This window comes from Cebus imitator, unplaced genomic scaffold, assembly GCF_001604975.1.
Source record: "Cebus imitator isolate Cc_AM_T3 unplaced genomic scaffold, Cebus_imitator-1.0 Scaffold54, whole genome shotgun sequence".
NCBI lineage: Eukaryota > Metazoa > Chordata > Mammalia > Primates > Cebidae > Cebus > Cebus imitator.
The window spans coordinates 5872977-5886578 of NW_016107369.1; the positions used below are offsets into that span (position 1 = coordinate 5872977).

At 49.2% G+C, this 13602-nt stretch overlaps 2 protein-coding genes across 4 annotated transcripts in view; one reads left to right on the forward strand and one right to left on the reverse strand.

The window, feature by feature from the left end:
• NUMB (NUMB endocytic adaptor protein) overlaps positions 1-2541 on the forward strand; it is a 191091-nt gene extending 188550 nt beyond the window's left edge. The window contains exon 12 of the mRNA XM_017528515.2: positions 468-2541. Coding sequence (XP_017384004.1) covers positions 468-1183 — 716 coding nt within the window. The 3' untranslated portion in view covers positions 1184-2541. The remainder of the gene's footprint in view (positions 1-467) is intronic.
• A 2224-nt stretch (positions 2542-4765) lies between these two features.
• PAPLN (papilin, proteoglycan like sulfated glycoprotein) overlaps positions 4766-13602 on the reverse strand; it is a 49695-nt gene continuing 40858 nt past the window's right edge. For 2 of the 3 annotated variants that reach the window (XM_017528717.2, XM_017528715.2), the window contains 7 exons: positions 13196-13320; positions 12804-12942; positions 12044-12181; positions 10852-10979; positions 10649-10757; positions 8735-8901; positions 4766-5265 (listed from right to left, as the gene is read on the reverse strand). In XM_017528717.2, coding sequence (XP_017384206.1) covers positions 5096-5265; positions 8735-8901; positions 10649-10757; positions 10852-10979; positions 12044-12181; positions 12804-12942; positions 13196-13320 — 976 coding nt within the window. In that variant the 3' untranslated portion in view covers positions 4766-5095. The remainder of the gene's footprint in view (positions 5266-8734; positions 8902-10648; positions 10758-10851; positions 10980-12043; positions 12182-12803; positions 12943-13195; positions 13321-13602) is intronic. The other variant, XM_017528716.2, reaches the window with a different exon arrangement.

Sequence of the window (13602 nt, forward strand, 5' to 3'; positions counted from 1 at the left end):
TTTTTTAAATAGAGTTCTCACTGTGTTCCGCAGGCCAGAGTGCAGTGGCACAGTCATAGGTCACTGCATCTTGAACTCTTGGGCTCAAGCAGTTCTTTTGCCTCAGCCTCACAAGTAGCTGGGATTACATGTGGGAGCCACCACAACTAGCTAGTTTCTGTATTGTGGATGAGCCATAGCAACAGGGAGGGATTTCTGACATTAGTCAGCTGCCTTGGTTTAATGTATTTGAGCTATATCTAGACAGTGCTTCAGTCTGGCTGACACAGCATCATGGTCTGACAGGTTTTCTTCATCCTACCATAGAATCTCATTTGGTAATAGAGTTTTTCCTCCTACCTACCAAACCACAAAATGTCCCACTGGTGACATGTTGCACATGTAAGGATCATTCAAATAACCAAGATTATAAGGTAAAGAAAGGCACCCCTAACTGATTCTTTTGTCTCTCATCTTGTTGGTTCCAGGGACTGAGTGGGGTCAATCTTCTGGTGCTGCCTCTCCAGGTCTCTTCCAGGCCGGTCATAGACGTACTCCCTCTGAGGCCGACCGATGGTTAGAAGAGGTGTCTAAGAGCGTCCGGGCTCAGCAGCCCCAGGCCTCAGCTGCTCCTCTGCAGCCAGTTCTCCAGCCTCCTCCACCCACTGCCATCTCCCAGCCAGTACCGCCTTTCCAAGGGAATGCATTCCTCACCTCTCAACCTGTGCCAGTGGGTGTGGTCTCAGCCCTGCAGCCAGCCTTTGTCCCTGCCCAGTCCTATCCTGTGGCCAATGGAGTGCCCTATCCAGCCCCTAATGTGCCTGTGGTGGGTATCACTCCCTCCCAGATGGTAGCCAACGTATTTGGCACTGCAAGTCATCCTCAGGCTGCCCACCCCCATCAGTCACCCAGCCTGGTCAAGCAGCAGACATTCCCTCACTCTGAGGCAAGCAGTGCTACCACGAGTCCCTTCTTTAAGCCTCCTGCTCAGCACCTCAACGGTTCTGCAGCTTTCAATGGCGTAGACGATGGCAGGTTGGCCTCAGGAGACAGGCATCCAGAGGTTCCTATAAGCACCTGCCCAGTGGATCCTTTTGAAGCCCAGTGGGCTGCATTAGAAAACAAGTCCAAGCAGCGTACTAATCCCTCCCCTACCAACCCTTTCTCCAGTGACTTACAGAAGACATTTGAAATTGAACTTTAAGCCCTAATCCCTAGGGCTATTTATCTTGTCCATACATACAGGGAGCAGTGGGTGGAGGTCAAAGGAGCAAAACACACTTTGTCTCCTGGTTAGTACTCTTTTCACTAATCCCAAAAGTCCCTAGGAACAAGTCTAGGCCCAGAGTACTGTGAGATGTGATTTTGAAAGACGTGGGAAAAACCATTCCTAGAGAGAAGCTGCCTTGCAGTTAGGCTAAAGAAGTCAAGGAAATGTTGCTGTCTGTACGCCCTCTTCCCTCACCCCTTACAAATCTCTAGCAACAGAGAGGCAAAAGTATCTGAATAAGAATCTATATTCAAAGCACATTTACTGAAATATAAAACCCAACAGGAAGCAAAGCAATCTCCCTTTTTCAGGCCATTCACCTGCCTCCTGTCAGTAATGGCCTGTATTAGAGATCAAGAACAGTGATCTGTGCTCAGGCTAGGGAAGAGAGAGGCAGGCCATGCTGCCAGAATTCCCAGGAGGACATATCAGCAACTGCCCAGCAGAGCTATATTATTTTGGGGGAGTAGTTGAGCTTCCATTTTGAGTAACAGAATAAATATAAATATATATCAAAAGGCAAAATCTTTATTTTTATGCATTTAGAATATTTTAAATAGCTCTCAGATATTAAAAAGTTGTATGAGTTGTAAGTAATCTTGCCAAAGGTAAAGGTGTTAGTTGTAAGAAATTGTACATAAGATTGATTTATCATTGATGCCTACTGAAGTAAAAAGAGGAAAGGCTGGAAGCTGCAGAGAGGATTCCTAGCTTGTTTGCTGTCATTCATTGTAAGTAGCACATTGCAACAACAATCATGCTTATGACCAATACAGTCACTAGGTTGTAGTTTTTTTTAAATAAAGGAAAAGCAGTATTGTCCTGGTTTTAAACCTATGATGGAATTCTAATGTCATTATTTTAATGGAATCAATCTAAATATGCTCTATAGAGAATATATATTATCTTTATATTGCTGCAGTTTCCTTATGTTAATCCTTTAACACTAAGGTAACAGTGAAATAATCACACCATAGAAGGGAACACAGGTTACCATATTGGTTTGTAATGCGGGTTTTGTTTTATCATTTAAATTTTGTTCCCATGAGTTTTGTGGGGATGGGGATTCTGGTTTTATTAGCTTTGTGTATGTCCTCTTCCCCCTAAACCCCCTTTTGGTGAGAACATCCCTTGGACAGTTGCAGCCACTTGACCTCGGATAATAATACGCGATCTCATCTCATTTTTACTTTTGAACGTTGGCCTTACAATCAAATGTAAGTTATATATATATTTGTACTGATGAGAATTTATAATCTGCTTTAACAAAAATAAATGTTCGTGGTAGAAGCTTTTGCCCATGAAGGGCTGTTCTTCTTTCCCCTTTATTAGTAAATGAATTTACTTTTAGTTCTTTTGGTCTTTCTCTCTATTGTGCTGCTGCAAATCCCTAATTTAGTGACTAGAAGAATACCCTTAAGGTTCATATTTTCATTCATACTTTAAGCTTAAGTTAATCCTGAGTGTTTCTCTAAAGTCAGATTCTTGCTGCTCAAAGTGTGGTCTGGAACAAAGGCATGGACTTCACCTAGGAGCTGGTTAGAAATTCAGAATCTCAACCCCACCTCAAGACTGGAGCAGTGCTTCTCAACCTGGGCTATGCAGTAGAATCACTTGGGGATATTTTTTAAAATCTTAATGCCTGGCCTATATTCTAGATCAATTAAATCAAAATTTTAGTGGGGTAGGGGACCACCTCCCCAAGTTGTGTTGTGGTGTTGTTTTTTTTTTTTCTTGCTCTGTTTTTTTTTTTTTTTTTTTTTTTTTTTTTTTTTTTTTTTTTTTTTTTTTTTTTTTTTTTTTTTTCTCTGTCACCAGGCTGGAGTGCAGTGGCGCAATCTTGGCTCACTGCAACCTCCGCCTCCTGGGTTCAACCAATTCTTCCGCCTCAGCCTCCCGAGTAGCAGGGACCACAGGCGCATGCGACCACACCCGGCTAATTTTTTTTTTTGTATTTTTAGTAGAGACGGGGTTTCACTATGTTTTTTTTAAACTCACAATATGGTAAAAAGTTGTGACCCACTGGCCTAGAATGAGTTATATCTCTAATCTTAGCCCACTATTCTGTGACTGGTTCTGTTATTAGAACTAGTTAGCTGCTAGTTAACCTCAAACTTACCTTGTGATGTGTTTATACCAATAGGCCAAATTCTGATTTAATTAAACTGGGAACTCCAAGAAACTGGCCTTTATTTTCCAATTTCTATGGCAAAATCAGCCATGGTAAGTGAACGTGGATGCTCTTCAGTATTTTTGCACTATTAGATGAAAAAAGACCTCTGCCCCAGCCCACGTTTCCTTTGTTGAATGAATAGTAGACTGAGAAGTATCACTCACCCATGATGTGGTTTGTCCCTTTTCCATTCAGTGTGTTGGTAATAAAAGTCACCTTTCAGAGCTTTGGTCCCTGTAATGCCTGTCTTTCCTGTGTCCAGGAATAACCTTTGCTACTAGGCAGTCCTCTGGAAGATTTGTAGAAGGTTAAAAAGTGGAAAGGGACTTGGAATCTCATAGAATTCATGCCTTTTGTTTTAGCAAAAAGAATTAGAGGTTCTGAGAGATGAAGAATGATGTCTTCCAACTCAAGCCATTTCTGAAACCATTTCCCTGTTACTACATTGCCCACAACCCTTCCCCATTGGTATCTCCATCCTGCTAATGCTGTTTTTAATCACAGTCTGATTTTTCTCTGGCAGCAAGAATTTTTCTTCACAGATTCCTACTTAAGGAAGAGAGGGGCTCTTCATTGTCACTGTACAGAGCAGGCTGGTCAGCTTTAGACAAGTGTCAGATGAACCTTCACAGCCAGCTTTGCGTCCTTCAAGGTCCAACATTCTCGATGATGTAAGGAGCTTTTCCAGTTCTTTCATGCTCTGGTAGCAGTGCTACCTGCAGCTGTTTCATCCCAAATCGCTATTTGAGGTCTTACATCTATTCCATTTTGCCAATAAGGGTTATGCTGTTAACCCTCTGCACCAGATTTAGTGATTGCAGCACTGCCTAGAAGGGTGAAAGAGACTAGAACAATGAACTATGGTTGGTTCTAGCACAGAATACTTTCCTGATACAGCAGGAGTTGGCATTCCCCTTATAAAACAGGTGTTAACTTTGAAATCATTACACATGTCCCTGCCCAGCTTTAAATCAAGTGGAGCCCTGATAGCTAGCTTTAAAACACCATTGATGGGCCAGGCACGGGAGCTCACACCTGTAATCCCAGCACTTTGGGAGGCCAAGGCAGGCGGATCACCTGAGGTCAGGAGTTTGTGACCAGCCTGACCAACATGGAGAATCCCCATGTCTACTAAAAATACAAAATTAGCCATGTGTGGTGGCACATGCCTGTAATCCCAGCTACGCAGGAGGCTGAGGCAGGAGAATCACTTGAACCTGGGAGGCGGAGGTTGCAGTGAGGCAAGATCACACCATTGCACTCCAGCCTGGGCAACAAGAGTGAAACTCTTGTCTCAAAAAAAAAAAAAAAAAAAAAAAAAAAATTTTGTAAAAAAAAAAAAAAAAAAAAAAAAAATGCATTGGACTAGTCCTGTCTAACAGAAATTATAAAGGAAATCTTTAAAAAGTAAAGGTTGCTCTTAACCAAACAGATTGCTCTTCTTGACAACAGCAGCCTATGTTTATGTCAGAGATGCAAACACTGCTGAAAGCTACAGAGGGAAGCTGGTACTTGCTGCTGTTTAGGCTAAACACTAGGTGGGTTTTTGAAAGGGCTAATGTATTCCAGATGATAACTCTGTTTGCCAGCCAGAGAGGAAGCCAAGAGTCCATTTTCCTTTCTCCCCAGCCCTGTGAAGTATTTTGGATTGGGGCTGGAGCTGGCCGTCATCCCTACTGCCAGATGGGCTGAGCGTGAGGCTGGAAACGGGAACAGCTGGCACAGCAGAAGCTGGAGTAATACTCATTGCCACAGAGCTGGGCCTGCAGGATCAAATCACAGTTGGCCAGCTCTGGCTGGTCGATGCATTCCCTGCCAGGGTCCCTGGGCTGGGCAGTGGGTGCTGCAGAACAATAGGGGAGAGAGAAGGTGGTGAGGAAGCTCTGTGTATGCTGAAAATTCTCACCTGCCATTTCATTTCATTTGAAGGAACACGGCATTGTAACTGCCAGATTCAAAACGAAGTGCACTTACCCTGTAACATTTTAACAACCATATGTACAAACCCTGTGAGGGATGATGATTTCTACCTGTTTTTTGGCCTCACTTCAACATGCAGTGGCCCTCCCATTATTATTTGTGGCCTCAGCCCAGTGAATAGCTCTTCCCAGACTCCCAAATATTTATTGACTGGATGATTAAACATCTCTTGATGTTAACTCCTTACTTTTGAGACCTGAACTGCTAAATGACAACTGCTTTGGCCTCTGGATTGGAAGAGCAGGTAGGATCAGCAAGAGCTGTGTTATCTTTTCCTCTACTGGGTTCCTCTAACCATCAAATTTTTATCCCTTCAGTATCACCAGCTTATCTTAGTCACCTAGGGCCTCATCCTTCCAGTTTTTCACTTCCCCAGAGGAAGCAATGCATATTAGACAAGGTAATAGGAAAACAGTTTTGTTAACGGTGACTCTAATATACTGAGAACAAAGACCTTGTGTTCTCGCCCTCTGAATTTACTAGGAACATCTGTATCTTGTAACTCCCTATTAAGAGTTTCATTATACTGCTTCATTTCTCTTCTTTCTGGAAGGGGTTCTTACAACCCAGCTGACTTAGGCCAGAGCAGTACCTTCCCTGAAGTCAGACCTCAGGGAGCCAGAGAAAGCTTTTCTCTTCTCTCCCCTTGTTTCCTCACAAAATACCAGTAAAAGACTGTACCTAGCAGCAAACAACCTTACAAAGGTTTGGTATATTGGTATAACCAGAATACTAACTAAATTTACATAGCTAGCAAGGCCATTAATGCGTTTTGTTTCTAAAAATCTGTAACTTTGGTATCAACTCTGTCTGAGCTGGTATAGCCCCGAGACCTGTCATAGTGGGAACTCCGCATCATGACTAGACACACCACCTCTGGACCCAGACTGCCTGGACTCAATCCAAGCTCTGCCAGCTGGATAACTCTGGGCAAGTTGCTGAAGCCCTTCATGCATATTTGTTCATCTGTAAAATGGGATTAATGGCACCTACTTCACAGGGATGTGGAGAAGTCCTCCCAGCAGAGCTATGTCCCTTATACCTCAGCCTGACTAGTCCAAGGCCTCCTACCCTGGTGCCAACACAAATTCCAGTGTGCCACCCAACCATGAGTAGGGCAGGGTGAGGCAGCCTCACGCTGTGACCCAACAAAAAAATGAACAGGTGAGAGCAGCCAGCACAGGACCTGAGAAGGGTGGCCAGTCTGAAGCTGTCTGTCCCATCTGGGGCACACATCTCATCAGGCCATTTCAGCTTGGTAACCAGGCTTCATCAGGCAAGTTTCTCATGATAATTTGGTTTCCCATATAATCAATCCCATCTGTAGCTAATCACAAATATAATGTCTAGGACCTCTTAGTTCTGTTTCTCACTGTGAATCTGCATTTTGGTTTGTCTCAGAGCCTCGATTTGATTATGTAGACAGGGTCAATTTTCTGGACATGATACAGGTGAAAAGTAGTCCCTGGAGTGTGGTGCTTTCTCCAGGGTAATTCCATCATTTTGTGCAGGCAGGCACTTAGTCACCAAATCCCCTGAGAGTCGCGGCATTTGTAGCTCCGCGAGCAGGAGCGAATGGAGGGGGGTGGAGCTGTAATGCTCCCGTTCACCCTTCACTGAGCTGCCAGAACAGGTGAGAGCAGCCAGCCCCTGCAGCACCCCCTCAGGGCTCCGCGGTTGCTGGCATCTCGGAATGTTCGAGCGCCACCATGTTCCCCTTGTCTGTCTATACGCTAGCACCCAGCGCGGAAGCCGCCTGGCCTGTGCGGTGCACTGAGTGCAGAGCCACCGTGGGCGTGGGATCCGGGCCGGTAGCACCAGCCAAGCACAGCCTGCCGGGCCGAGTGGGCGGAGCGAGAGGAGCAGAGCGAGGCCTTGGACAGAGGTCTAGGCGGCCGGCTGGCAGCTACTGAAGTGCCAGGAAGGAACCCTGTAACCCTCCCTCCCGCTCGCCGAGCAACAGGTAAGAAAAAGCTGCTGGGCGCCGTTTTCAGCCACAACATGAGCACCTAGTCATGCCAAGCACTGAGCGGGGCCCTGGGGAGGTGAGTCCCAATTGAGGCCTAAAGAGATCATAGACGGGAAACCAACATGTCAGTCCCACTCACAAGGCAACATTTCAGCCACAGACCTTCAACTTCTAGTACCAGCCAGTCTTCACCCTCAGCCTGGCAGCCAGGAGGCAGCCAGGCCTGCCCCTCTTAGTGTAACCGTGCTCCTGGTGTGGCACTGCAGCCCTGATTGTCAGGGGCATCCAGAAGACCAGGCAGGAAGGGCCCTGACACCTCCAAGCCTGGCATACTCCCCCCAAGGTCTCTATATCAGGCCTGTGAGAAATGGTGGCTTGACCCGAGGTGCTGCTCTGCTCCAGTCCCTCAGTGAACAAGAACCAAGGACACAAGGGAAGCAGGCTTGGGCAGGAGGCAAAGCCCTTTCCCTTTCCCTCTGGCTTATTTGAACACAGCTCTCCTAAGTGTGAACACAAAACCATAGTCTGTTCCATCAGTTCTGATATGCACTTATTTTCACATCTCAAGTTGGTCCGCATCCTTATTGATGGTATCAGCATTATGTCATTTCATTAACAGCATTTTTTTCTTGGTACAAAAATAATGCATCTTATAGGGAATTCAGATTTGTTGAAATATGATAGAATAGTAGATAGAGAATGTAAGGCTACAATATCAAATATTAAATGATGCAAGCAAGATTTCACTTAGGTACAGGGGTAAGTTCGTGGCGGGGGGGAAAATATATGGGGAGTCAGAAGACATGGGCTTTAGTCCCAGGTAGGTCATATGTGCTGTGTGACTGGTGGAAACACCACTTAAGCTGTCTGGATACCTGTCTCATTTGTAAAATGGTGATGAGACTCCCTGCCCTTTCCTTTCTGGGTTATATGGTCAAATGGCCATCAAGGTAGTTTTCAGTCATAGGACCACCTTTTTGCCACCCTGATTATAGTGGACAGATTTTAGTGGTCTATCTGCCTTAAGTTTTATAATGAAATTCCAGTCAGTTGTATTTCTCAAAATTGGTGAGTCTGAACTTCCTGCATGCATTTAACTTCTGTTAAGCTATCTCCAGGGGTCCAGCAAAGCATCATTTCCATCCTCTCCACTACAGCCCTCTCAGGCGGTGGAGCAGCCCCACTGGATAGAGGAAAATGAGGCTCAGGAAGGTAAGCCCATTGCCTCAAGTCACACTACCAGCAACTGACAGGGGGAGCCAGGATTTGTACCAGAGTCCCTCAGACGGCAGAGCCAGCCCTCAAGAACCAGTAAATATACTGGGGAAGCCCCTTCCTATCCCCGGAGATAGACCTTTCCTACCTGGTGAGACCACCTTCACCTCGGTGCTGTGGCTGACTGCCTGGCTCCCCCGGTAGGCGCTGCATGTGTAGGAGCCCTCATCCCTGGCTCGCAAGTTGTAAATCAGCAGCGTGCCATCTGGGGACTGGTGGACACGGTGGCCGTCAGCTTGCACGGGTAGCCCATTCCTGGAGGAGAGAGGACACTGGGAAAGTCATCAAGGGCCTCTGGAGGCCTGAGAGACAGAGGCAGGAGGTAGTCAAAGGCCATTCCAGAGCTGGCCATTCCAGAGCCAACCATTCCTCCCCTTGGGGGCAAACAGGTGGAGGAGAAGGAGAAATCAAGAATGACCAAGGTTTCTAGCTTGGGTTACTGAGTGATGCTAATACCCCTCCAACCTTGGGAGATCCAAGGCCAGGGTGAATGGTGAGGTTATTTTCGCCATTTCAAATTTGGGGTGCCTGTGAGATAGCAGGGGGCCTCAGATTTGAAAACTGGAGCTCAAGAGTGCAGACCCAGATAAAGTATCAGCATCACACTGACACAGCAAAGTGCCATGTCTGTGAGGTTGTCCAAGTCACACAGTGAACAACCAAGGACTGAGGACAGGCCCTGAGGCATACCAGAAGACAGTGGCTTCCCACAGCTGAGGGGAGAATTTCAAGAAGGAACATATGGTCAACAGAACAACACTACAGGTCGCGTAAAGACTGTGAATTGTCCAGCAGAGTGAGGGAGAGAGGCAATGGCCTTGGCCAGGATGGGGCTAATGTATGGCCCCACTGCAGGGCCTGAGAAGTGAGTAGGGAGGTGAACAGGCAGAGGCAACCCACATGGACAGCTGTGAAGGGGATGCCATGTCCGCGTAGGGGCTGCAGGGACATACTAACTCACAGGAAGGTGGTTCTGAAGAGGGGAGCATGTTTGCTGCTGGAAGGATCCAGGAGAGGCCAACGTGGAGAAGCAGGCCTGACAGGCTGATCAAGGGAGGGCTGGCCCGAGCACACCAGCAGGGAAACTGCCACCAGCTCCCCATGCCTTACTGGGCTCAAGGCCACACAGGACTCAGATGCCCTCCACAACTCCATCACCCCTCCCCACCAGTGCTCAGGCCAGTTTCCATCCTGGCGTCCTCTCTCAAATGCCCACCTTTGGCACTTGCTGCTTCCCCTACCAAGAACATCCTTTGCCATCCTCAGCTATTAAGGTACAGCCAAAGTCATTTCCTGGCCCACCCTTCCTTGACTCTCCCAGACCTGAAGCAGCCTCACTCTTCTGTGCACAGACAGCACTTGGAGGAAAACACATCTGGAGCTCCTGGAACACTGGGCCACCTGCCCGGGAGTGCCCTGGGGCTCAGGTGACCCCAGGATCCCCAGAACCTAGCCTAGTCCTGACACATTACAGGGAGGGAGGGAGGGGACAAGAAAGTCTACTGAATGAAAGGACAAAAAACAGACTGATCTAGGGTAAAAGACCACTGAAGTCCCCAAAGCTGAGTATAGTTCACACCCCCAGGAGATATTTTGCCACCAGGGGACATTTGGGAGTAGGTCTGGAGATATTCTTTATTGTCATGACTTTGGGGAGGGTGCTACTGGCATCTAGTGGGTAGATGCCCTGGATGCTGCTCAACATCCTGCAAAGCACAGGCCAGCCCTTAGCAACCAAAACTTACCAGCTCCACACTATGAGTGGTGCTGAGGTTAGGAATCTCTAGCGTGGCCCAACCAGCAGAGAGCCAGTGGTCCCACAGGGCTGTGCTGTGTAGGAATAACTGTGCTGCAGCCCTCTCCCCTGGCACCAGGCCTGGAAGCAGGAATGGAAGGACAGTGGGGGCAGTGGCGACAGTGACATCCCTGGCAGAAAGATGGACACCCACACCTGAGGTTGTGAAGGTCTGGGGGCAGGGGAAGCTTGGAAGAGAGCCTTTACCTGGACCACCTGATGTTCACATTTTCTCCTGCTACCACACACAACAGCCTGGCAGTGTCACCTTCAGGCACTGTCACAGTAGGGGGCATTCCTGAGATTGTCAGCTCCCCTGGGCACAAGGACAAGACATTGTTAGCCACTCTGAAGATCCTGCCCTACCCATGCCACCTGAACTCAAAGGCCCCTCAGGACTGCCACTTTACCCAGAACTCTGAGCTGGACCCATCGCTGGTCTCGGTCCTGCCCATTGAAAGCGACACAGGTGTAAAAGCCGCCATCTTCTACAGCCACTTGGCTGATGAACAGGGAGCCATCAGGCCGCAGCTGGTGTCTGGGGACCAAGTACAGCCAGTTGTCTCCAGCCCAAGGGGCGGCCTCCCCTCTCCTCCAGCTCTGTCCCTCGAGCATAGAGGCAGGGAGGGAACACAAGGTCTTCTAGGTCCCTGGTGAGAGGCTAAGCAAAGCATCCCCTAGTGTTCACTGGGGTCTGACAGAAGGACCATTTGGCCTCAGACTTTACACCTGCAGCTGCTGGCACTTTCATTTGAAAATGTCCTTTATTTTTTAGACAGTCTTGCTCTGTCGCCCAGGCTGGAGTGCAGTGGCATGATCTCAGCTCACTGCAGCCTCTCTGTCCTGGGTTCAAGCAATTCTCCTGTCTCAGCCTCCCGACTAGCTGAGATTACAGGTGCGTGCCACCATGGCTGGCTAATTTTTGTATTTTTAGTAGAGATGATGGGGTTTCAGCATCTTGGCCAGGCTGGTCTTGAACTCCTGACCTCGTGATCTACCCACCTCGGCCTCCCAAAGTGCTGGGATTACAGGTGTGAGCCACTGCACCCAGCCAAAACTGTCTGGCTTTTAAGCTTAAAATATAAATCATTTCAAGCTTCATGATACAAAATTTGGGTTTGGGTTTCTAGTTTTTGCTATACTCATTTACTGGGCCCAAATACTGGTTCTGCTGCTTATAAGCTGTGCGATGTTAAGCTTCTGTGTGTAAAGTGGGGAAAAACATCACCGACTCAATACGGCTTTTTAGCAGGTCACGTGATACAGAATAAGCCTCACACTCAGTGCCCACTCAGTAAAGGGTAGCGATGATGATTACAGCTGGAAATGTGTTCTGACTCCATTTCCTCCTCCAGCTATCACCTCTGTTAGCTGGCCTCTTGTTTCTGTCCATTAACCACATTCTGGAAAGGCCCAGAGACTCAAATGTTAGCCAACCCACGGAGCCCTTTGCCCAACTGCTCCATCTCTCGAGAGGCCCTGGAGTCCGGCTCAGGACTGGCCATGGCGATGCCCAAGCAGTCCCTTCCCTGGCGGCCTCCACAGGATAAGATAGTGGGGCTGGAGGCAGAATAGGAGGAAGAGGAGAGGAGTCAAATAAACCTGGGAGAAGAGACAGGGTGCCCATCTCTCTGCCACTCAATGGTTGGGGGTGGGAAGCCTTCGGCGCGGCAGGTCAGCCGGATCTGCTGGCCTGGACTGGTGTCTACCACCTGGGGCTGGTTCCGGTCCAAACGCAGCCTGCCAAACAAGCAGCCCACAGCATGAGGGGCCCTTGCTCCTGTCCCATCCCCTGACTCCCATGGGGACCTCTACACAAGCCTGGTGGCCCCTTCTCCCTTTCCAGCAAGTTTCGGCTTCCTAAAAATCCTCTCCCACCTTGTTCTGTTTAGGAAACTGTCAATAATTACCTGGGGTGAAGGCTAAAGGTGCCCCCACCCCCGCTGCCCCCACCACTCCCTACCCATCCACCATGGCAGGACACACCCACCAGCCAGGATCCCCATCTGTCACCCCCACCCTGCACATTTGCCACTAGGTCTTTGACTTAGGCACCCCCTCTGCAAACTGAACCATTCCTCAAGGCCAGTTCAAGACACTCCCCAAAGAAGCCAGCTCAGGACCTCTAGTTCTGGGCGTCCTTCCCTTCCTCAGTTCCTGAGTCCTGAGCCTATGGAACTGCACCGTTCCAGAAGCTTCCTCAAGAGGCCCAGCTCTGTTTTTCTAGGCCTGGTCTCCCAGAACCCTGAGCAGGGGCCAGCAAAGCCTGGACACAGCACATACTTTCCCCTCCTCACCCACTGAGACCATCGGCCCTGGCCCTGGGGTCGGGGAGGGCAAGATGGCATTGCTGAACTCTTACCAGTTTGCAGGCTGTGGGTGTGAGGAGGGGATGACCCCCAGGACCCCAGCAGTGCCACCTTGGCCGAAGTCCTGAGGTGGATTCCTGGGCTGAGAGAAGCGGCTCAGCTCAGCCTCAGACAGCACAGCCATGTCACCCCCTGTCATGAGGCCAGGAGAAACAAGGTGTGAGCTGTGGGGAAAATGGAGGGGAAGGAAGGGTGGGCCATAAGACCAGCAGGGACTATGGAGAAATGAAGGCCACAGGGTGGTCCCTGCCACGAGGAGGAATTCACCCAGAGAGACACCCTGGGCCCCTTTAGTGTGTGACAGCCCTGGCTCAGGCCCCTCATCCTGGCCTTCCCTCTCTGGGGCTCCTGAGAACGCACTGGTGGATGGGGTGGGGACAGAGACCTATGATGTGAAGCTGGATCTTCTGAGAGTTGTGGCCTGGCCGGGTGCTGCCACAGCTGTAGGTGCCCGCGTCCTCTGCCTGCAGGGGGTGGATGATCAGGGAGCCATCAGGTTGCAGCCTGTGCCTGGGGGGAGTGGGGGAAACATGAGCTCTGCGCCCGAGTCTTCCCTCAGCCTCTGTGCTCCTGCCAGAGGAGGCCAGAGCCCACAGAGCACCCTCCCAACCCAGGTGAGGCTGGGGTACTACTTCAGGGGAGGCTGTCACTCACACCTGTCAGAGGAGGTGAGGGCAGTCAATCGCACCTGTCAGGGGAGGTGGGGGGAGGTCACACACACCTGTCAGGGGAGGCGGAGGGGCTGTCACAGCTGTCAGGGGAGGTGGGGGGGGCAGTCACACACCTGTCAGG